We start from the raw sequence: 23171 nt of genomic DNA, 5'->3' as shown, positions 1-23171 counted from the left end.
CAGTACCAGTCAAAGGTTTGGACACATTTTCCCATGGGTTGATGAAAGGATAAGATTGGGTGGATGGATGGATAGATGCAGGGATAGATAGATGGGTGGATGAAAGGATAGATGGATGAGAAGGAGCAGAGCAGCCCGGAGGAGCCAAGGAAACACTGGAGAGACACTCAGGTCCTGGATGGAGAGACACTCAGGTCCTGGATGGAGAGACACTCAGGTCCTGGATGGAGAGACACTCAGGTCCTGGATGGAGAGACTCTCAGGTCCTGGATGGAGAGACTCTCAGGTCCTGGATGGAGAGACACTCAGGTCCTGGATGGAGAGACACTCAGGTCCTGGATGGAGAGACACTCAGGTCCTGGCTGGAGAGACACTCAGGTCCAGGATGGAGAGACACTCAGGTCCTGGCCGGAGAGACACTCAGGTCCTGGATGGAGAGCTGAACAGGCAGGAGTCTCTCTCGTTTCTGAAGCTGGTCTTACCACTGTCCCGCTGGGAGCCGCTCACTATGATAAATATAGTTCAACTAATTTGTCTGTCTGGTGTATAAGAAGCACAAGGTAATTGGCACAGCTTCATGTCTGTTTCGAGAGGAGGCGTACATACCAGCACAGCCCTGAGAGATCCCCACTCCACATATTCTCCTTCTCCGGTGCTCGTCCACCTCCATGTCTCTCTTCCCCCTCCTCCTCCTGTTTCTCCTCCTCCCCCGATCCTTTTCATCCCTCCTCCTCCTCCTCCTCCTCCCAGCAGCAGAGTGATGCGACGCAGCCAACGTCCCCCAGGGGAGATGGAGGGATGGGAAGGAAGAGGAGGAGAACGTCTCCCCGTCGTCCCACGACCGCTTCCTGGGGTGCTGGAGGGTGGTTGTGGGTGGAGGGGGCGGAGGGGGGAGGGGGGGGGGGAGGGCTCCCGACGCGCCCTCTCCTGTCACAGCTGTGTCACCCAGGCAGGGCCGTCTCTGGCCCCGGAGGTGACACGGCTGTCAAGCAGCTGCTCCCCTCTCCATCTCAGCACGCCTCGCCTCGCCCTCCGTCGCTCCCACCGCCACACCCTCTGACGGACTTCTCTCTCTGACACACGCATGCATGCATGCGCTCACACACCACACACAGGGCACATGTGTACATGATAGTAATGCTTGCACAAACACACACGTGTTGCACGCACACACACACACTCACACTACTGATGAGATTCATGAAAGGCGAAGCTCATCAACAAGATCTGAATTATTGGGCCATTCAAAAACAACAATTTATCAAACGTCATTCATTTATTTAGTAGTTATATTCTGCAACTAAAAAGGTCAACTTCACCATTGTAAAACTACCAAATCACAAACAAATACCATTCTTACTTTCAGACAAATGTAATCTTTTTCCAAAAGACATTATTAATCACAAAAGAAATTGATTTAACATTAAAATAAACATAAAATGCAAAATAAACTCAACAGTGTCTTTAAAATGGGATACAAAAATAAAACTACAACATCTAACCCCAACAAAATCCCAAGAAGTGAAAGAAATGCTGCTTAGGTCCTTATAAAAGTCTTATAGCAGCTGTCCATTTTAATCATGGTTGTGGTCAGTGTTTCCCTGTGGTCCCTCAGTTCGACCATGGCTATGGTCAGCGGTCAGTTTTTCCCAGTGCGCAGAAAACATAGTGGTATGGTCCACTCAATGTAGTGATGCTAATCTTCTTTTAACACTCACACACACACCCACACACACACACACACACACACACACACAGGCGTTCAGAGTTCTTCAAAGAAAGCGACTCGGGACTTGGTGCTCTGCAGGGTCAGCTGAAACAAAGAAGGACAGGTCAGTGTTCTTGATGAGAGCAGATCAACGCTTCTCTCTGTTCTCTATCCTCGGTGCTGACGACTTCTCACCCTAACTCCTCACCCTGTTCCTCACCCCGCTCCCCACCCTCACCCTGTTCCTCACCCCGCTCCCCACCCTCACCCTGCTCCTCACCCTAACTCCTCACCCTCACCCTGTTCCTCACCCCGCTCCTCAGCCTCACCCCGCTCCTCACCCTCACCCCGCTCCTCACCCTCACCCCGCTCCTCACCCTCACCCCGCTCCTCACCCCGCTCCTCAGCAGAATAGGAATTGATGTTTCAAGTACCGCTCCTACAATCGATACCCGTATATATAGGAGATACAACGTCGGGTGTACGTCTGAATGGTGTGTGAATGGTGAATGGTGTGTGACGATTTGGATAGGTGGTGTACACCCAGTGTTGGGAAGGATAGACTTACAAAACTTATTTCGTTACAGAACACATTCCCAAAAATTTCTTTTGGAACGTATTCCGTTACGTTACTCAATCCGAGTACCGTATTCTGAATACTTGGATTACTTCCACATTGAATTGCGTTTTATAAGTGTAGGAATGCGGCCATCAAATCCTGCTTACTAAACTGCGTTTCCCGATAACGATGGATCTTAGTTGTTACGAGGGTTCTCTACGAGCAAAATAACAAACCATCGTTATTTCTTACGTGCGTTTCCCGAACATGCTCGTAAGGAGAACCCTCGTCTGGCCTCTTAAGAACTACTTGAGAGTGGATGAGAGGCATGCTTTGGCCAACCATGGTACGTGAGTTTGCGTCCTCCGTGCATGTGATGGCCATGCATTGGCTTAGCCAGTAGCATTGCAGAAGGAAAGAACGAGAGGCAATGACATGGGAGCGATAGATGTAGTTGTGTTCGTACAGTGTAGAAACCACCAGATAGAAGTTCTGGGAAATGCATGGAGTTGCCTTAATTTATTTAGCGAGTAAATAAACTCGTGAAACAGATAAGTATCGTAATGTAATCCATTGATTTCAACAATTTAACTGTATTCTAAATAGCAACTATCTAAATTGTAACTGTAATGGAAAACAGTTACTCATCATTTGTATTCTGAATACACAGTGTGTGTGTGTGTGAGTGTGTGTGTGGTGCAGGGTCTAGGTGTGTGTGGCGCTGGCACCTTTTTGAAGTTGCTGTGCTTGCTGGTGCCCTCCTGGGTGTTGTGGTTGTGGAGGATGTCCAGGGGGGTCTCGCGCTCCTTCAGCTTCAGGGACTCGATCTCCGTTTTCAGCTCGTTCAGCTGCTCCTGCAGGTGCTTGCTCTTCTCCATGTACTCCACCCTGAGGGAGCAGGGTATCGCCATGTTACACACACACACTCATATACACAAACACACACTCACATTACACACACACATTCACACCCTGCAAGAGCACAGTACCACCACATTACACACACACACCCCACGTTCCTCAGCCTGGAGATAATGCTACAGGCACCGCTGACTATCCCTCTCTCATACATTCTTTCTTACACTCTCACACACACACACCCTCTCTCTCTCCCCCTCTCTCACCTCTGTCTTGATCTCACACACCCACCCTCTCACCCCTCTCTCTCCCTCTCTCACCATTGTCTTATTCTATCACACACCCTCTCTCAGGGTGTGTGATAGATTCTCTCCCCAGAAGGCTGTCTAGAAGGTTGCGTCCTGACAACCAGACTAGACAACAGCGAGTACGGAAAAAAGTGGAATATGAATGATGAAAACCTCCTTTAGGTTCCGGAACACTCTAACACAGCTTCCAAGGCCAACAGCGCCAGGCCAGCTCTCTAGAGTGGACCACAGTAGAGCCCAACCGATATATCGGCGGCCCGATGTTATCTGCCGATATTGGGCATTTTCCAAACTATCGGCATTTATAATGGCCGATAAATGAATATTTTTTTTGGTTTTTGTTCTAAGGACTTTAAGTTTCATATCTTAAGTTTGTATTTTTATAAATTTTATTTATCACAAACTGCATTAACATATTATTTTAGTGAGGAAATAATAACAGGAGTCAGATGGCTGAGCAGTTAGCGAATCGGGCTATTAATCAGAAGGTTGCTGGTTCGATTCCCGGCCATGTCAAATGACTTTGTGTCCTTGGGAAGGCACTTAACCCTACTTGCCTCGGGGAATGTCCCTGTACTTAGTCGCTCTGGATAAGAACTTCTGCTAAAAGTGACTTAATGTAAACTACAAATAACTACAGTTAGGGAAATCAGTTTGTTTTGTTACGCGTTTCAGGATTTTAAGATATGTTTATATATCGGCCGATATCGGAATATCGGATTTTTAAATCACCAAATATTTGTATCGGTATCGGCCTTAAAAATCCTTTATCGGTCGGGCTCTAGACCACAGACTTAGTCTCGGTACGATGGCGCGACGGGGCTAATTTCAGTGGCAGTCTTCGCCCACTCACACACTTTACATCCCCGACACGTATCAGAGTGTCAGGCGGTGGGTCACTGGCAAACTGACATGGACTCCAGCCAGTCTGTCACATAACACAGAGGTGACATTTGTGTGTGTTGCACGCCTGGCAGGGTGGAAGACGGAGAGACTGCTGCGGGAGTAGGGAGTCTGATTGGATGAAGTGAAGCGGCAGGAAGGGTGGGTGCGTGTGTGTGTGTGTGGTGTTGGATGGTGCGTGTGGTTTTCGGTGGTGCATGTGAGGTGCATGGTGTTTCATGATGCGTGTGTGTGTGGAGAGCAGTTTCACTCACTTCTCCTTCTCTATCTCCATGGAGAGGCGCTTCATGTCCGTGTCTTTGAAGTCGAAGCTGAGGTTTTCCCTGCTGAAACTCAGGCTGGGGAGGTCGGCGGGCATGGCGTCCGAGGGCGGGGCCGGGGCCTGGGGGGGCTGGGGGTAGAGATGCACGGTTGAAAATGTCTGCAGTAACCAACTGGCTACTAGAGTATATGAGGATGACATGGTGTGTTTTGAAGTGCACGTTGTCATGTCGTGTGTATCGTGGTGAGAGTGTTGCAGTCTGTATTGTGATGGAGTGTGTATTGCAGTGAGATTATTGGGGGGGTGTATTTTAGTGATAGTATTGTAGTGTGTATAGTGATGAGAGTATTACTGTTGTATTGTGATGAGAGTATTAGTGTGTATTTTAGTGAGAGTATTGTAGTGTGTATTGTGATGAGAGTATTAGTGTGTATTGTGGTGAGAGTATTAGTGTGTATTGTGATGAGAGTATTAGTGTGTATTGTGATGAGAGTATTAGTGTGTATTTTAGTGAGAGTATTGTAGTGTGTATTGTGATGAGAGTATTACTGTGTATTGTGATGAGAGTATTAGTGTGTATTGTGATGAGAGTATTACTGTGTATTGTGATGAGAGTGTTAGTGTGTATTGTGGTGAGAGTATTGTAGTGTGTATTGTGATGAGAGTATTACTGTGTATTGTGATGAGAGTATTAGTGTGTATTGTGGTGAGAGTATTGTAGTGTGTATTGTGATGAGAGTATTAGTGTGTATTGTGGTGAAAGTATTAGTGTGTATTGTGGTGAAAGTATTAGTGTGTATTGAGTATTGAGAGTGCTGGCTGGATTGTGCGTGTGGTGGGCGGCTTTCAGGATGTGTGTAGGCGGCTGTTGCATAGGCGGATCTGTGTGCTGCGAGCTTCTTACGTAAGCCAGCATGTGTGTGTGTGTGTGTGTTGGGGTGGGGGGCTAATATGAAGCAGTCTGCACGGTGTGGGCGTCCTGGCGTCCAAATCTGTGTGTATATTTATGAGGTGTGTGCGATGTGTTGTGTGTGCAAGCGTACATGTGTGGTATGGGGGATGAGTGTGTAGTGTGTGCGAGTTTGTGTGTCTGCGTGCAATGAGTTGGTTCAAGTTTAAATGTTTATTTATTTTTTGCCCTTTTTTACTTAGTAACAAGTAAAGGTCTGTTGGAATTCTTTGGTTCCGCTCCTCTTCACAGTCCCTAGAGGCCTATCTAAACCTCTTGTGTGTGTGTGTGTGTGTGTGTGTGTGTGTGTGTGTGTGCACTTGTGTATGCGTAAGTGGTGTGTTGGTCTGTGTGTGTGTGCATCTGTGTATGCATGCATGCGTGGTGTGTGTGCGTTTGTGATGCATAAGTGGTGTGAAGTGTGTATAGGGTGTGTGTGTGTGTGTGTGTGTGTGCATGTGTGCGTGCGTGGTGTGTGTATGGGGTGTGCGTGCATGTGTGTATGTGTGTGCGTGGTGTGTGTATGGGGTGTGCGTGCAAGTTTGTATGTGTGCATGGTGTGTGTAGGGGGTGTGCGTGCATGTGTGTATGTGTGTGCGTGGTGTGTGAATGGGGTGTGCGTGCATGCGTGCATGTGTGCAGGCTGTTACTGGGTAGGCAGTCTTGCTGGTGATCTCCAGCAGCTTGTGTTTGGCCCGGAGCTCAGACTCCCTCGCCTCCATCAGGTCCAGCTTCAGTTGCTCCGCCTCACCAGCCCTGAGGAAAAGACCAGGGAGACACTCAGGAAAGAGAGACCAGGGAGACCCTCAGGACAGAGAGACCAGGGAGACACTCAGGACAGAGAGACCAGGGAGAAACTAAGGACAGAGACACCAGGGAGACACTCAGGAAAGAGAGACCAGGGAGAAACTAAGGACAGAGACACCAGGGAGACACTCAGGAAAGAGAGACCAGGGAGAAACTAAGGACAGAGACACCAGGGAGACACTCAGGAAAGAGAGACCAGGGAGACCCTCAGGACAGAGACACCAGGGAGACCCTCAGGACAGAGAGAACAGGGAGACCCTCAGGACAGAGAGACCAGGGAGACCCTCAGGACAGAGAGACCAGGGAGACCCTCAGGACAGAGAGACCAGGGAGACCCTCAGGACAGAAAGACCAGGGAGACACTCAGGACAGAGAGACCAGAGGGACCCTCAGGACAGAGAGACCAGGGAGACCCTCAGGACAGAGAGACACTCAGGACAGAGAGACCAGGGAGACCCTCAGGACAGAGAGACCAGGGAGACACTCAGGACAGAGAGACCAGAGGGTCTCCCTGGTCTGTCTGTCTGAGACACACAGTACAGAGCCTCAGCAGAGAACGACCAGGGAGAGACCCACAACACAAAGGGACACCAACAACACACTCCTACAAACTAATCCGCTAATCTGAATCCTCATCATTGTAGAAAGACAAAGCAGACATGAATCCTCCTTGTGTCCTTCTTGTCGCCCTCTGACCCCGTCTGAGCACAACGCATTTCACTTCAGCTGCTCTCTCAGTAACGGAGACCTCGAGGGATGTTTTCCCCAGGCCTGGGTGGCCCCTGGGACTGTCCCAGGAAAGACACACAGAGGCCCCATCAACCAGGCCTCTCCTTAGCATCACGTGCTATCGAGCGTTACGACTAACAATTACCTGGCACATCAATGAACCATTAAGTCGAGGTCCAGGGAGTGAGCGGCGCGTGTGAAAGCGATCAAATAAATCAATCAATGAGCGCGCGTGGGTGTACGCACGTGTACATGTGTGTGTGTGTGTGTGAGAACTGGAGGGGCCCATCATCTACCTGCGTTCCGACTCCTCCGCCATCTGCAGGGCCAGCATCTCGGCCTCCAGCATCTTCTGCTCCATCAGCCTCCTCTCCTCCTCCGAGCGGATGGCCGTCACCTTGATCCGCTGCATCTCGGCCTCAGCCTCCGCCGCCTTCTGGGCCAGCAGCTTGGCCTCCTCGGCGGCTATCTGGGCCTTCTCCGCCAGCAGGTCCGCTGTCTCCTCGGAACGCATCTACCGGGGGCCAGGTGGGGGCAGGGTTTGACAGGTCAGGGGTCAGTGTTTACCAGGTCTGGGGTCAGTGTTTACCAGGTCAACGGTCAGGGGTCAGTGTTTACCAGGTCAGGGGTTCAGGGGTCATTGTTTACCAGGTCAGGGGTCAGTGTTTACCAGGTCAGGGGTCAGTGTTTACCAGGTCAGGGGTGTAATGGAAAACTTTTTTTTTTAAGTATAATTTTATGATGATGGCATAGATTTAAAGCATATACTTGTTACTGATGAAGAAAGATTCTTGAATGTTCTTCATAGCTTAAGTTTAATGAACTGTTGAGCTGAACCATAAGTTCCTTAGTTTTTCTTGACACCTTTTTGACTTATTCTAACTCAAACCCCTTTCTCTCTCTCTCTCTTTTTCTTAGTATTTTCTCTCTTTTTGGTTAAGCCCCTGTTTCAGCCCCACGTTTATGCCAGGCCTGAACTTTTGAACCGTATATGTGACTGTCTAGATCTGTCTGAGACAGAAGGATAAAAGGAAGTGCTCAGCTAGACTGAGCAGAGCCTCCTCACCCAGACACCATTGTACCGTCTTAGAACAGCTCCTTTCTTGCTGCAAGAAATAAAACTGCAAGCAGCAATGGCGGAATCCTCCTCAAATAAACACACAAAAAAGAAATCCTCTGACTCAACCCTTCATGTCCCAGCACAACATCTCATCCAATTGAGCCATTCTCAAACCTGGACTGCTTCGTTCAGTAACTGAATAATAAAATCTGACGTTTCTCCAATGGCAAGCATTTGTCAGATTTGGTCCAAGCTCAAACAGCTGTAATTCAGTCATATTTTCACATATCAAGGTGAAACTTTGCTCGGTACCTCATGGGAGTGTCACCTTGTAGCCTATTCGGTTTGAAAAACCATCAATCAAAATTGTAAAGTACATTTACATAAATACACCCCTTTCAGCCATGTTGTATTTGATTCATTTTTCCCAAGTAACGTTTTGAAAGACATCAAATCTACACATCTGTACAAAAAGTCAATTGGACCTTTGGTTCAAGAGAACATGAATTTTGAAGGTTTTCACAAAATGCCAAAATGTCATACAGGAAAATCCATCATGGCGGACCTTATGGGTCCTTGAGGCCTTTTTGTTCCTCATGAAAAATGAGTCATGTACACCAAGTTTCAGAAGAATTGGAGCAATGGGGTGGAAATGCCATCACTCTGAAAAGTGGACATTTGAGGCGTGGCCTGTGACGCCCCCTATGGTCTGATGTGGGCCATTCTTGGTGTGGGCGTTAGTTGTGGCATGTTGTATCAATGTGCCAAATCTCAACACTTTTTACTTATGAGTTCATGAGATAATAATACCATCAATTCCAATAGGTTTCCTCCTGAAGGAGGAATCCTAATATAGATAAAGGTTTTTCTGATCTATATCTTGATCGTTTTCTCAGATCTTTAATTACAAAATTTCAGGGGTCAGTGTTTACCAGGTCAGGGGTCAGTGTTTACCAGGTCAGGGGTCAGTGTTTACCAGGTCAGAGGTCAGGGGTCAGTATTTACCAGCTAAGGGGTCAGTGTTTACCAGGTCAGGGGTCAGTGTTTACCAGGTCAGGGGTCAGTGTTTACCAGGTCAGAGGTCAGGGGTCAGTATTTACCAGGTCAGGGGTCAGTGTTTACCAGGTCAGGGGTCAGTGTTTACCAGGTCAGAGGTCAGGGGTCAGTGTTTACCAGAGCCTCGTTGGCCATGTGAGCGTCGTCCTGCAGCTGCAGCAGCTGTCTCTCCAGCTGGTCTCTGGCCCGCTCCGCCTCCTCTCGTAGCTGCTTCTCCCTCTGCAGCAGCTGTCGCTCCGCCTGGGGGCACAGGCGCACGCTGATGACACGGCTAGGACGGGCGCCATGATGACACGGCTAGGACAGGCACACGCTGATGACACGGCTAGGACAGGCGCACGCTGATGACACGGCTAGGACAGGCGCACGCTGATGACACGGCTAGGACGGGCGCCATGATGACACGGCTAGGACAGGCGCACGCTGATGACACGGCTAGGACAGGCGCACGCTGATGACATGGCTAGGACAGGCTCACGCTGATGACATGGCTAGGACAGGCTCACGCTGATGACACGGCTAGGACAGGCGCACGCTGATGACACGGCTAGGACAGGCTCACGCTGATGACACGGCTAGGACAGGCGCACGCTGATGACACGGCTAGGACAGTTCTAGTGTGGTAGTGATGTACCGTACTAGCATTGTAGTGTTACTAGTGAGGTAGTGTAGGGGTGGAGTAGTGTACCTGCTTGCGAGCCCTCTCCTCACGAGCCTGGGTCTTCATCTGCTGCATCTCCAGAGAGTCCAGGCCCCTCCTCCTCCTGAACAGGTCATGGTTCCCTATGCACAGTTGCAGGATCTGACCCGGGAAGAAGAGTCAGTACATCAGCAGGTCCAGACCAGACAGTCAGTACATCAGCAGGTCCTGACCAGACAGTCGGTACATCAGCAGGTCCAGACCAGACAGTCAGTACATCAGCAGGTTCTGACCAGACAGTCAGCACATAAACAGATCAGGTTTTGGAGTAAGACTCTGCAGGACTCACCAGCTTGTTCACCCTCAGCCTTGAGGAGTTGAATTTGAAAACGTCTGTCTTCTTGTCCACGGGTTTGATGGCAAACTTGTAGCACGCAAACACACACACACACACACACACAGTATATATTAGCACCTCAAAGTGTTAAAGAAAAATGGTACGACAATGCCTTGGTCATCCTCTGGAAGTGGTGGGAAGGATATCCACCTCTTTGTCGTTGTAGGAGATGTTGCGGATCTCGTTCCAGGGGAAGGAGCACTTGGGAGTGAGCCTGTTGTCCGGCTCGTAGATGTGCAGGCCCAGGGCGTCCACCCCCAGCAGCAGCTCCGTCCCCTTCTTGTTCTGGGGACACGACGCGATGGAGATGATGGTGAGGGAAAGGCAACGGAAGCTTTCCGGAGCGCAGCGACCGCACCTCGTGTTGGGGCAGCCAGGGGGAAGTGGCAGAGGGCTGGCGGTGCTCGGAGAGCAGCCACCTCCTAAATGACTTTGACAGGGGTGGCACCGGCGGGCACAGCAATTCATCTATCTCACTTACCCCTCATAAATGCCAGCTGGGCAGTGCCAGGGAAAAGGGGGGGTGGCGGGGGGGGGCTTTCAGAACTGAGGCTTTCATTCACATGAATCTGTTATTACTGTTGCTGTCCAGCCGAATGAGGTACTTTCAGGGCTGTGGGACTTTCGGAGTAGACCGTAAGTGAGTTGAGGTGAATTACAGCCTCTGTGAGTCACAGGGGCGGTTTGCATAAGCCGTGACTCGCTGTCCTGATCAGACACACTCTGATCTCCCGCAGGAAACAGACACGAGCCCTCAACAAGTGCTGCTACTACAGATAAAAGGAGATGTTTTTTTTCTTTTTCTTCTCCTCTCCCCTCTACTGTGTCTCGGTTTTACCGCAGTGTCAAGGACGACACTACTCACTGCTGTCATAGTTGGAGGGGGAGGGGGACCAGAGGACACTGGCTTACCCTGATGAAGAAGTAATTGACGGCGTACATCTCCAGGTCCTGGGCGATCTTTAGATACTCCATCTCAGCTTCCTCCCTGGCTCGGACAGAAACGAGGAGACAGGAAGGAATACAAGGAGCCAGGAAGGAAACAAGGAGACAGGAAGGAATACAAGGAGACGGGAAGGAAACAATGAGACAGGAAGGAATACAAGGAGACAGGTGAGATCCCAAGCCTGGATTCCTGGAACGCACCCTCGCCTCCCCCTCCCTTCTCACGGACCCCCGTTTGGGGGTCCCCGAGGCGGGAGAGAGGTGAGGACACACTCCAAGGGAGTATTTCTGGGGTGTGTGTCGTCTAGAAGCATCTAGAAGGTGTCTCTGGGGTGCGTTTTGGGAGGAGAACCCAACGGTGTCAACATCAGCTGCAGTTTCACACACTGCTTTTCCCTGAACAGTCTGAAGGGTTGCGCAGTGTGGGATTAAGTAGCGAAGTCAGCACCCCGGGTTCTGACTACAGCGCTGATGAAAGCAAACTTAAACAGGCCTGTTTCCTCTCTCTCTCTCTCCCTCGCTCTCCCTCTCTCTCCCTCGCTCTCCCTCGCGCTCTCCCTCTCCTGCTCTCCCTCGCTCTCTCTCCCTCTCCCTCCCTCTCTCCCTCGCTCTCCCTCGCTCTCTCTCCCTCCCGCTCTTGCAAGTTGCCAGATCTTCTGGGTCAGAACCCCCCCCCCCCCCCCCCATCACCCTCCCAAACACCAAACATTTACATACTTGAATCCAAAGAAAACACAGCGCGGCCGCATGACTTTGAACTTTTCCGGCTCGTTTGATGCCTTTGGCTCCGAAAACCAGGCGGATGTTGAAAATCAAACGTTAAAAAAGGCACAAGTGTGCTGGTGTAACTCCGAGCCTGCAGTAAACAACTCGAAACCAGATCTGATGACGGGGATCTGATTCTCAAGCCCGAGGATGCGGGCTGCTAGAGCCTGGCTAGAGTCTGCGGAGAGAAGACAGGAGCCCTGGCCGCCGGAGGAAAAACGACTTCCCTTCGTCCAGCAGAGCCATCGGGGAGAGGGGATTCAGTCCGACGTGCCTCTGTGTGGTGTGTGTGTGTGTGTTCCGTGGAGTTGCAGAGAGACCTAGGGAGAGTGGGGGGCTCCAGCGTAGAGGATTGCCAGGTGTGCGGTTGACCTCTACCAGGTGTGTGTGACCAGCAGTGGGGCCTCACCTGGTCCTACCCCTGTGCTCCGCGTAGCACGCAGTGATCCTCTCCTCCCACATCTCAGCGGTCATCTGGTACAGGTTGATCACCTGGACATGGACAGCCAGTTCACTACAGCACTCCCCTTAAAAAACACAGTTCCACAGTGTTCCTCCAGGGTTCCACCTGGAACCAAACGAGGTTCCTCTAAGGCAGGGGTGTTCAATCCTGGTCCTCGAGAGCCCCCGTCCTGCATGTTTTAGATGTTGCCCTGCTCCAGCACACCTGATTCAAATGAATGGTCGTTACCCGGCTTCCACAGAGCTTGATAACGACCCATTCATTTGAATCAGGTGTGCTGGAGCAGGGAAACATCTCAAACATGCAGGACGGGGGCTCTGGAGGACCAGGATTGAACACCCCTGCTCTAAGGGGTTGTTCAGAGAAGCAACAGGACACCTCTTGGTTCTCGGTAGCACCCAGTAGTCACACGACTGTTCTCGTTTCTAGATGTAGTTGCCATGCCAACCACCCCCACCTGTTCTCCGGGTGAGGCAGGGCGGAGAGACTCACGTTCTTGGGCAGAAGGTCCTCTTTGGCCAGGAAACCAGGTTCGTGAAGGTTGGGGTCGTAGTCTCCATACTACAGGGCAGAGAGAGAAACCTCATGAAACGTCTCCCAGCAGAACTCCACACGGGGGGGGGGGGGGGGGGGAACCTGTCAGAACAGCGGGGGCAGTTCCCTTGCCACTGGCACGCACGCCTCGCCTCTCACAGCCCCCAACGTTAGGAAATGGTGTCGTTAAACAATGTCATTAAATAATGTCATCAGGATCTGTCTGGGCAGTGATGGATGGGTCCCGTCACAGCCTGAGGGAGGGAGGAGGGGGGGGGGGGGAGGTGAGAGTGTGTGTGTGTGTGTGTGGTGGGGAGAGGGAAGGAATACGAAAAGGAAGGAAGAATGACCTGCAGGGATATTGCAGTGAATAAATAGCAGTGCAAATACCTCTGGGGATGATACTGTCGGAAAACAACACTGCTAACCTAGGTTGTTTATACTACAGCGTTAGTTAATTGACTAACTACCGCATGACAGTAAATAACTCAATGAACCAGCGGTTCCGTTGAAACACTACATGCCTTGCTGATAAAAAGCACCATGTGAGCGTGTCGACAGAGTGGTGTCACAACTTTACCAGCCTGGAGTGTGTGTGCGTCTGAGATCCCCTTCTCCACTGACTACCTCTCAGCCCCTAGACCTGGTGTGTGTGTATATGTGTGTGTGTGTGTGTGTGTAGGTGTGAGATTCCCTTCTCCACTCCACTGACCACTTCATCTGTCACAGCCCCTAGCGTGTGTGTGTGTGTGTGTGTGCGTGTGCGTGCGTGTCTGTCTGTCTGTCTGTCTGTCTGTCTGTTTGTCCTAGCCCCTAAGCCTGGTGACTCCCCTGCATTCTCTGAAGCAGCTGTTCCTTGAAAATCTCTGTCAACACCTCCTTGCAGTCCGAGGTCTCCACAGCATGGCAAACAGGAAAGTGGTTCTCCTACACACCTGCACACACACACATTCTCCTTCAGCCTCTATCACACATCAGACTTTCCACTGAGGCCCTCTTTCCATCTCCACTCTGTCTCTCCAGCACTCCTCCTACTCCTGATTGAAACGACAGAGGTGAACTACATCTTGCCGGGTAGTCCCTGCTGCTCTAAGCCCTTCTCTGGCCTCCTCTTAGATTACATAGCTCACCTGCACTGGTCGATCATGGAGGACAATTGAATGGACGATGAGTGGATGGAGGGGTGATGGGTGGAAGATTTGGAGGATGAGACACAGTAAAGCCAGGCGAGAGACAGACAGGGGGAAAGAGAGAGAGACACAGAAGGAGAGCCGTAGAGAGAAGGATGGAGAGAAAGAGAGAGACAAAGAAAGAGACAAAGGCAGAGAGACTGAGAAAGAGAGGGAGAGAGGGAGAGAGAGAGAGAGAGAGAGAGAGAGAGAGAGAGAGAGAGAGAGAGAGAGAGAGAGAGAGAGAGAGAGAGAGAGAGAGGGAAAGAGAAAGACAGAGACAGACAAAGGGAGACAGAGGGAGAGGGACAGAGACAGACAGACTGACCTTGGCCTGGACAGCATAGGAGGCGAGCAGCACAGAGGCCTCTGGGGGGCAGTAGATCTCCTCCTGCAGGATGCTCCTCTTCACCTGCGCGCACACACACACACACACACACACACACACACACACACACACAGACTGATGGGACCTCATCCACACACTGGGCTCTCTCTGTTTGGTTACAGGCACTGAAGTACACGGAATGATTTGCCTCATTTAAATAATGGACTATGCTCAAATGGATGAAACTGGAACCCAATCCCAACACACCGATTGGCTCGAGGAACACCACAGAAACCATGTAGAAGGCCAGTAATCCCTACAGAAACAATCAGAAGGCGTGCCGCTTCACCAGGCCCGGCTCCCTGGATGGTAATAGACACCCAGAGCACTGCAGCTGAGCTCTCCTGCTCCTCCAGGAGGAGGAACCATGAAGGATGACGGAGCCGTGAGCAGCCGCCCACAGGGGAGCCTGTTAGCCTGCACACCAGGGGCCACGCGGAGGCCTGTTAGCGTGCACACCAGGGGCCACGCGGAGGCCTGTTAGCCTGCACACCAGGGGCCACGCGGAGGCCTGTTAGCGTGCACACCAGGGGCCACGCGGAGGCCTGTTAGCCTGCACACCAGGGGCCACGCGGAGGCCTGTTAGCCTGCACACCAGGGGCCATGCGGAGGCCTGTTAGCCTGCACACCAGGGGCCACGCGGAGGCCTGTTAGCCTGCACACCAGGGGCCACGCGGAGGCCTGTTAGCCTGCACACCAGGGGCCACGCGGAGGCCTGTTAGCGTGCACACCAGGGGCCACGCGGAGGCCTGTTAGCGTGCACACCAGGGGCCACGTGGGGGCCTGTCAGCCTGCACACCAGGGCCTAGCCCCGGATGCTCCCAAGTGAGCGTGATTAACCTGCTCCAGGGGACCCATGCTGCTGGTAAACACTGGTTAATGACCAGGCCTCACAGATGCAGATGGCTGAGAAAAACCCAACGCGGCTCACTGGGACATCTGGCACGGCCACTTGTGTCTACTAGGCTAGGGTACTAGTATGCTAGGCTAGGTTAGTAGTATGCTAGGCTAGGGTACTAGTATGCTAGGCTAGTGCTAGGGTGCTACTAGTTAAGACATCACCGTCCCTGCAGGTAATTCAGTCTCAAACAGGTGGTGGTGGTGGAGGGGGGGGGGCTGTATGTGAGCCATTCCGTCATAGCCAGTGGGGACCCTGGTGTGCACGGAGCACATTCATTTGCAGAGCCAGTCATGCAGTGTCTCTCTGTCATGAACTAACAAGATGCTGACAGCAGAGGTGACAGCTCCAATCAAGGGGGGGTGGGGGGGGGCGCGCTAAGCCCAAACAAATGAGGCTGTTCGGCTGGAGAACGCGCGGGGGGGGGGGGTGGACGCGAGGGCGAAGGGGGCGGGGAGTTGATCGCAGTCGCTAACAGGGTAATCCGGATGTGGCGCGGGCGACACAATCTGATCCGAGGCATGCTCCGCCATAAGGGGGATTACTGGGCGTCAGACAGGCGGCGCGGGGCATCAGTATCCGCGCTCTCCTCCTCCACGTCGCGTCCGTTTCCAACCGCTAAACAATTTGTCAGCTCCGCGTGCCAACCTGGATCATTTGCTTCACCTCGGAAAAACAAAATGATCATCGCGCCAAAAAAGACCCCATAGAAGACTTTCTGCGCTCGTCTCACCTACAACAGAAGTACCTGTATTCCAGGAATGTGCAGAGAATTGAGTTTCTCCCTGATTGTGTGTAACAGCATGCTGTGGGGCCCACAGTCCCTGAAGCAGCATGTCATTAACTGGGCCTATCACTGGACCCCTTAAAACCCTAATTGGTCATTGATAAACGTAGCCGGGGCCAATTGGAAAGAGCGGGCACTGCTACAAATCTCATCTCTCGTGAGGGGAGAAGAGGCAATCCCAGGGGTGCAGGGGCCAGAGGTAATACACACAAGGCACGCTGTCTCCACATGGATGAACACCATCACTGGACTGGACCATAGATGGGGGTTTTCCAGAAGCCTCTGTTCATGCACAGTGTAGAAGGGTGTCTGCCCCCCCCCCCCCACCCACCCACCCACCCACCCTACTCACCCCAGTTGGTGCTCTGCATCGTGGCTAGGCGGCAAGTAGGATGCAGCTGTGATTACCAGGTAATCTGTGAGATCATGTATACTTTAGAACTGATCATATACATTTCACCACCAGAAAAACTGTTTTGTACCAGATAGAAATGTTCAAGAGTCTGGGTGTCGGTGAGTCTCTAAGTAAAACTTTTTTGGATTGAACTGACCTAAAATCACCTTGTATTTCAGGTAGATGAAAACCATTTCTTTATTTTTACGTAAAAGCCACAACCCTTAAAGCCCCACTCCAAAAAATTTGAAAAATTAATATTGAGAAAAGTCCTGCATGGCTGTGGTAACCCTGGTTCTGAGGGCCAAGTTGTCTGTCTGGGGGTTGCTGCTGATTTCATGATTGACAGCAAATGTGAAGTGTGGACATGTCAGTCAATGAGCAGAGAGAGGCGAGAACCGAGATCTGTGACTGAGGTGTAGTAGGAAGGAGATCTTTACCTGACTGAGATGTAGTAGGAAGGAGATCTTTACCTGACTGAGATGTAGTAGGAAGGAGATCTTTACCTGACTGAGATGTAGTAGGAAGGAGATCTTTACCTGACTGAGATGTAGTAGGAAGGAGATCTTTCCCTGACTGAGATGTAGTAGGAAGGAGATCTTTCCCTGACTGAGATGTAGTAGGAAGGAGATCTTTACCTGACTGAGATGTAGTAGGAAGGAGATCTTTCCCTGATAGATGTAGTAGGAAGGAGATCTTTCCCTGACTGAGATGTAGTAGGAAGGAGATATTTCCCTGACTGAGATGTAGTAGGAAGGAGATCTTTCCCTGACTGATGTGTAGTAGGAAGGAGATCTTTCCCTGACTGAGGTGTAGTAGGAAGGAGATCTTTCCCTGACTGAGATGTAGTAGGAAGGAGATCTTTCCCTGACTGAGATGTAGTAGGAAGGAGATCTTTCCCTGACTGAGATGTAGTAGGAAGGAGATCTTTCCCTGACTGAGATGTAGTAGGAAGGAGATCTTTCCCTGACTGAGATGTAGTAGGAAGGAGATCTTTCCCTCACTGAGATGTAGTAGGCAGGAGATCTTTCCCTCACTGAGATGTAGTAGGAAGGAGATCTTTCCCTGACTGAGTGTAGTAGGAAGGAGATCTTTCCCTGACTGAGGTGTAGTAGGAAGGAGATCTTTCCCTGACTGAGATTGAGATGTAGTAGGAAGGAGATCTTTCCCTGACTGAGATGTAGTAGGAAGGAGATCTTTCCCTCACTGAGATGTAGTAGGAAGGAGATCTTTCCCTGACTGAGATGTAGTAGGAAGGAGATCTTTCCCTGACTGAGGTGTAGTAGGAAGGAGATCTTTCCCTGACTGAGATGTAGTAGGAAGGAGATCTTTCCCTGACTGAGATGTAGTAGGAAGGAGATCTTTCCCTGACTGAGATGTAGTATGAAGGAGATCTTTCCCTGTCTGAGATGTAGTAGGAAGGAGATCTTTTCCTGTCTGAGATGTAGTAGGAAGGAGATCTTTCCCTAACTGAGATGTAGTTGGGTAGCAAGAGCAGATGACCAAGCTCTCCACAACACAAACATCTCTTCCAATACCTCAATTAGGAAACCTCCAATGCAGAGATTTCTGTCCTCTAAAATTAATTACGGAAAATTGAACTAATTGCAATCGGAAGGTAAGTGAGTGAGGTAGACTGAATGAGCGGTAGCTGACTGTGTTGATTGACAGCGTCGGTACCTGCAGGAAGAAGAGATGCTGTGTGATGTCCTGGACCAGCTCCTCCTCCGCGTTCTCGGGGAAGAACTTGGCGAGGAAGTGGAGGGTGATCGGATTCTCCTTGGGGACTTCCTGATCCAACACCTACGCAGCAGGAAGAACCAGAACAGGTGATCCAAAAGAGACCCAAACGACTTCACGAAACCACATACTCGATGTACATTTAGCTTTGCCCGTTCACGGCACCAAAACAACCATCTCGATTCACCTCAGGGAGTTTAACGTGAACGTGTACTTTAGGTGTTGATGCTCTGGAGAAGAAGCCTACCTTCTTGTCCATCTTGAGCCAAGCGACCGTGTCCTTCACGTTGTACTGGAGCCCGAAGTACCAAGTCTCTCTCAGGCCGAACGTCCGGCACACGTGGTCGAACAGATCCTTTCCCTTCCACTTGACCTGACGCAGACAGCGTGTTCTTTACCAGTTTGCTGACGAGAACCGAATGAACTAAAACCCAGCCGACGGAACACGTATGCAGATGTAACACATCAACCCTTGTCTCATGACGGAAGCGAACTATCATCAACAGGAGGAGAAAACCAAAGATGTAGAGGTTGAAGGGAATCCGTCTCTTGGTAATGAGAGGGGATCGCATGCCTCAGCCGCGGCCTGTTATCAGTGCGTCTCCTGTGGGCTCAGAACCAGGCAGAACCTGTCAGCCCATCTCCTCTGGACTGAACCGGCTAAGGGAGAATAACAATGCAATAGCTTCTGACCGAGCTGAGAGAACTGCCTTTATTATCCAATTAAAACAGCTTTGATCTTGTGCTGCTACACTGTTTCGGAGCCTTCAAGTACCTTGTTGCACAGTGCAGAAAAAGGGAGTCAGCCAATCATCTCTCTAGGGAAAACTAATTTGATCTTATTTTATATTTTATTTTGTATAGTATTGTTTAGACTGTTACTTTTTCTACTTTTATATTTAATATTTGGATATCGTTGGCACCTCCCTGCCACAGAGAGTTCCTTGTTTGTGTGAACTTACATGGTGAATAAAGCCCTTTCTGATTCTGAACAACAACCCGGAGACTGTCAAGGTCAATCTAATAAACCAAACAGGGCCGCTGCAATGGCAACTGCTCCAGAATGACTATTTACAAAGCATGTAATTGATCATTACAGCACAGAAAATAGCCAGAGCAAACCCACAATTGGCTTTCGGGAACTCAGTATAATTACCCGTATAGCGAGCTGTGGCTGAGTTCAGCCCCTTTCAGTGGCAATGGCGAGCAAGGAGAATGTTGAGGCATTCTTTGCACGCATCTTCAGGCTAGCCTGACTGCTGCATGAGTCAATAGCACTGGAAGGACTGAGAATGGTTAAGCCTATTGGCCTACAGTGCTTTTAGGCTACACAGGTAATATGGTGCCCGATTGCCAATATTACACATAATTGCATTGTGTTGCATTAAGTAAATATAACAACCCAATTTGAAGGTCCAGTCTTGTAAATGACCTTAGAAGACCAACCAAGCAGTGAACTGCAGCTTTTTCCCACCAATGCATGCCTGAATCCTGAAACTAATTGCTCACGTTACGTTGATACAATACTGCCATCTTAAGGCAAGACATGATATTGTTCACTAAGAGGGACAATCCCCGCAACATACTAAGACAACATAGTTACACACATTGTAGGATAGTGAAAAACATTTTCCCTTGTTGAAGATGTTATACCATTGCAGTGCTTATCACGTTTGTTTAACCAAAACGAAATTATGAATGCAGTGGTAACAGGAACCAGGTTTACGCTGGTATGTGCCTATAACAACCCTGTAGTTCTACTACACTACATCATACATCACAAAGCACCTTGTTTGTGCATCAGTTGAGTTGGGGTTTGTTTGTTTGTTTTTAATCCAAGCAAAGTCATGGTAAAATACAATATTTAGCCCTAAAATATATTACTGATTCCTCCCATTGCTAGTAGAACATGCAACAACAAATGTGGTGGCCCAAATCTAGCTGACTAGTAGTGATGAAACAAATGTTCTGTACATCTTCAGTCAATTCTCAAAATTTAACAACAGCATGAACTCAGCAGGGTGGATGCAAAGTGTTTTAGTGGTTCTCAGGTAAGAAAGATTCCCAATAGAACGTGAGCGTGATCCCGGGATCAGACTGAAGTTTTCTCCGGACAATTTAACTTATATAGTCTTCTCCCCATTGTATGTTAATATGGTACGATACTTGTTGGTTACATAGACATTAGGTAATCATACCAAGCAGGTTCTTTGTCTTAGGGGATTCAAAACAGGTACTTTCCTACATAGACACTTCTTCCAATTTAGGCCCACTCTGACCTTGAACAGCCAGCTGCACTAAGCTCCTGGGCGAAAGGCCACAAATTTGTCTCATAAGTCATAGCTGTGCATCCTGGTCCTTTATGAAAGCATACACATGCTCCTCTCCCCCACTCATCCTTTAATTATTTAAACCTTATATTTAGGGCTTCATGTCTCCTACCATTGTTTAGGGATAACAATAATCAGCCAACAGCTTTGCATCTGGTTTCCACTAATATAACTTGTAATAATATGGTTTCCAATAATACAGCATATACCAAAGAGTGATTACAAGTATCTTTAAGTCCATAATCATTAACCATATTCATAATTACAACAGTATGGTGTTTTTTCCACATCAGTAGTTACACCTGATCTGAACTGTCAGTGACTTTCCAGTGGCTGATGAGTTTGTCTGATCACCTTTCTGAGACTGACTGCCAGGTTTACTGATAACACCTTTCTCAAGATGAGGACGGGAGGAGACAAAGTTGTGATGAACAGGTCAACCAGTTAAACGACATTAATCATGCTTGTTACACAACACATCCATTCCAGATAGGTAGCCAGCACTACGCACCTCACAGCTGAATTCCATGTCTGCGTCCATGGTTGTTATCTTGACGTTGAAGGTCTTGGCTTGTTTTCTTCTCAAAGAGTTCAGTCCCATTTTTGCTGCCAAGGCACTAGCCATGGTGATGTTTGGTTTGCTATTGGTAGCTGGATAGATAAATACTAGGCTGGCTAGCACAAGCAGTGTCTAGAAAATGTATGTGATATCCAGTCATGCGAAGTAAGATAGTGTCAAGAAAAAAGATGTATTCCCATTTTCTTCTGTCAATCCTGAGACTAGCTAGTATGCAAGTAGTTTCTCTCAATAATATTTCTAGCCAAAGTTATGTACTTTGTAATGTATATGTTGCTTGACAACATTACCTGCCAACATAACCTGCCAGTCCAATCATTTTAAAGATTCTTTTGAATTACAGTTATTTCATTGTCAATTCATATTGAACAAAAAGGGCTCATCATCATGTTTGTGAAGAGTTATAGTAAACTAGCTAACATGGTAAGACTCATTGTATGGGGTGGTAACTTGATGACTAATACTATCAGTCAGTTGTTACAAACAAATAAATGCTATACCTGTTTCTATCGATTAACGCAATGTACCTGCAACGCGTTGGCGCATCGGTAGAACTATCTGGAAATAGGGACTAGCTAAATTGTAACTAGTAGTAGCATAGTTGCTTTGTAAACATACCCACTAATCTATGATGGTGACTTCGATCCAGCAAAAAGTTTGTACCGCAAGTAAAAATCGGAGAGATAGTTCGACAGCGATGGCAGTTTTTGAAACATCTTAATCAAATGTGTCCATGAACGTAGTTAAAATAGCTTTATAAAAAGTTGTGGTAGCTAGCTTACAACATAGCATGGCTTATGGTCAACAGGCTAGCTTCCTCTACAAATGAATGGGCGGTCGCGCCCAATGGTGTACTGCAATGCAATTGGTCACAGAAAAGCCACATGAAATGTAGGCTAGCTGTTTTTTTGTTTATAATTTGGCCTACCATGTTTTTCACAGGAGTAGGCTTGATCTAATATCCTGCAAAAATAGTACCAAAAACAACAGGACTGTAGGTGGGTTATTGACGTGACATGGCTTTATCACTGTCACACCAGATAATTGTCATAATTTAAAATGCAGTAGGCCTAATGTTTACACACTAGTGCAAAGTGCCCGTGATACAGTCGGTGAATAAGATGCCAGTGAAACACACAAATAGATTACTTGACTAGTAGTTCAAAGTGCCCGTTATCAAATTGGTTGCACACACACACAACGATTCCTGGAATATAGGGCACAGTACCCTTGATTATGTCGGTGACACACACAGATTTCAGGAATCATAGGCTAGTGCCCGTGATGCATCTGGTGATGACGGTTTTTCTCAGTGGCTTTTGTCCCTATATTCCTCAAATCAAATTGAAATTCTCTGTCATCTCCGATGTAGTAGCCTACTTGTTCAACCTCAACATCATTCCTATATGCCCGTTTGTGGATCGCTATATCATGCCTCAAGAACACGACCAAGGAAGTGGTAGGAATAGTGCCCATGTCGTTCAGCTATAATGTCGTAGGCAGTTTTGACACAAGTTAACACATTAATTTAACAAATTAACAAATTCCACTTTATATCATGAAGAAAAAGGGTCAAATGCAGTTCATGACTGTATTATTTAATTAGATGTTTTGTTGCAGTTTAAAATGTTATTAAACAAAGTAGCCAAATCTATGGGTGCTGCCTCATTCCGCCATCAAATCCCATAAATAATGTTGCAAACTAACTAGCACGGCTCGATATTACAAATAATTTGAAAACTGCTCAACATATATTTTGCCAGTTGTGGGATTTGCCTCTATAGAACTGAAGGCTTTGGCGGAAAGGCTATCTCTTTTGGGGGATTTTAAATGGAAGTTAATTTGCCAAACGGTTACATTTTACATTTGCAAGCTGTGCGTTGTTGCTGCATTGTCTCCCACTCCCTCATTTCTGCAATGTTGTGCCATGTTGTCACAATAATCA

General features: G+C 48.9%; 1 protein-coding gene across 2 annotated transcripts; it reads right to left on the bottom strand.

The window, feature by feature from the left end:
• Positions 1 to 1713: 1713 nt before the first annotated feature.
• nf2a (NF2, moesin-ezrin-radixin like (MERLIN) tumor suppressor a) lies at positions 1714 to 22021 on the bottom strand. Of its 2 annotated transcripts, XM_067227667.1 has the most exons (16): positions 21161 to 22021; positions 18567 to 18692; positions 18260 to 18382; positions 14441 to 14524; positions 12902 to 12970; positions 12356 to 12438; positions 11149 to 11224; positions 10387 to 10521; positions 10189 to 10263; positions 9888 to 10001; positions 9317 to 9439; positions 7380 to 7597; positions 6198 to 6303; positions 4591 to 4727; positions 2996 to 3155; positions 1714 to 1813 (listed from the first exon to the last, which is right to left on the bottom strand). In XM_067227667.1, the coding sequence occupies exons 1-16, from the start codon at positions 21272 to 21274 to the stop codon at positions 1763 to 1765; spliced, it is 1794 nt and encodes a 597-aa protein (XP_067083768.1). In that variant the 5' UTR covers positions 21275 to 22021; the 3' UTR covers positions 1714 to 1762. The 2 variants fall into 2 exon arrangements, with proteins under 2 accessions (XP_067083768.1, XP_067083769.1); XM_067227668.1 differs by lacking the exons at positions 18260 to 18382; positions 18567 to 18692.
• Between the last annotated feature and the right edge of the window lie 1150 nt (positions 22022 to 23171).

This window comes from Osmerus mordax, chromosome 24, assembly GCF_038355195.1.
Source record: "Osmerus mordax isolate fOsmMor3 chromosome 24, fOsmMor3.pri, whole genome shotgun sequence".
Lineage (NCBI taxonomy): Eukaryota > Metazoa > Chordata > Actinopteri > Osmeriformes > Osmeridae > Osmerus > Osmerus mordax.
This window is presented reverse-complemented; position numbering and strand designations above follow the sequence as displayed.

Bases quoted from the DNA above. Each gene is read 5' to 3' on its own strand.
- nf2a (XM_067227667.1), bottom strand. From the start codon at position 21,274: ATGGCTAGTGCCTTGGCAGCAAAAATGGGACTGAACTCTTTGAGAAGA. The intron at 14,525-18,259 runs GTACCGACGCTG...GTGTGCGCGCAG, and splicing joins AGCATCTCTTCTTCCTGCAG to GTGAAGAGGAGCATCCTGCA. The intron at 11,225-12,355 runs GTGAGGCCCCAC...TGTCCGAGCCAG, and splicing joins GAGCACAGGGGTAGGACCAG to GGAGGAAGCTGAGATGGAGT.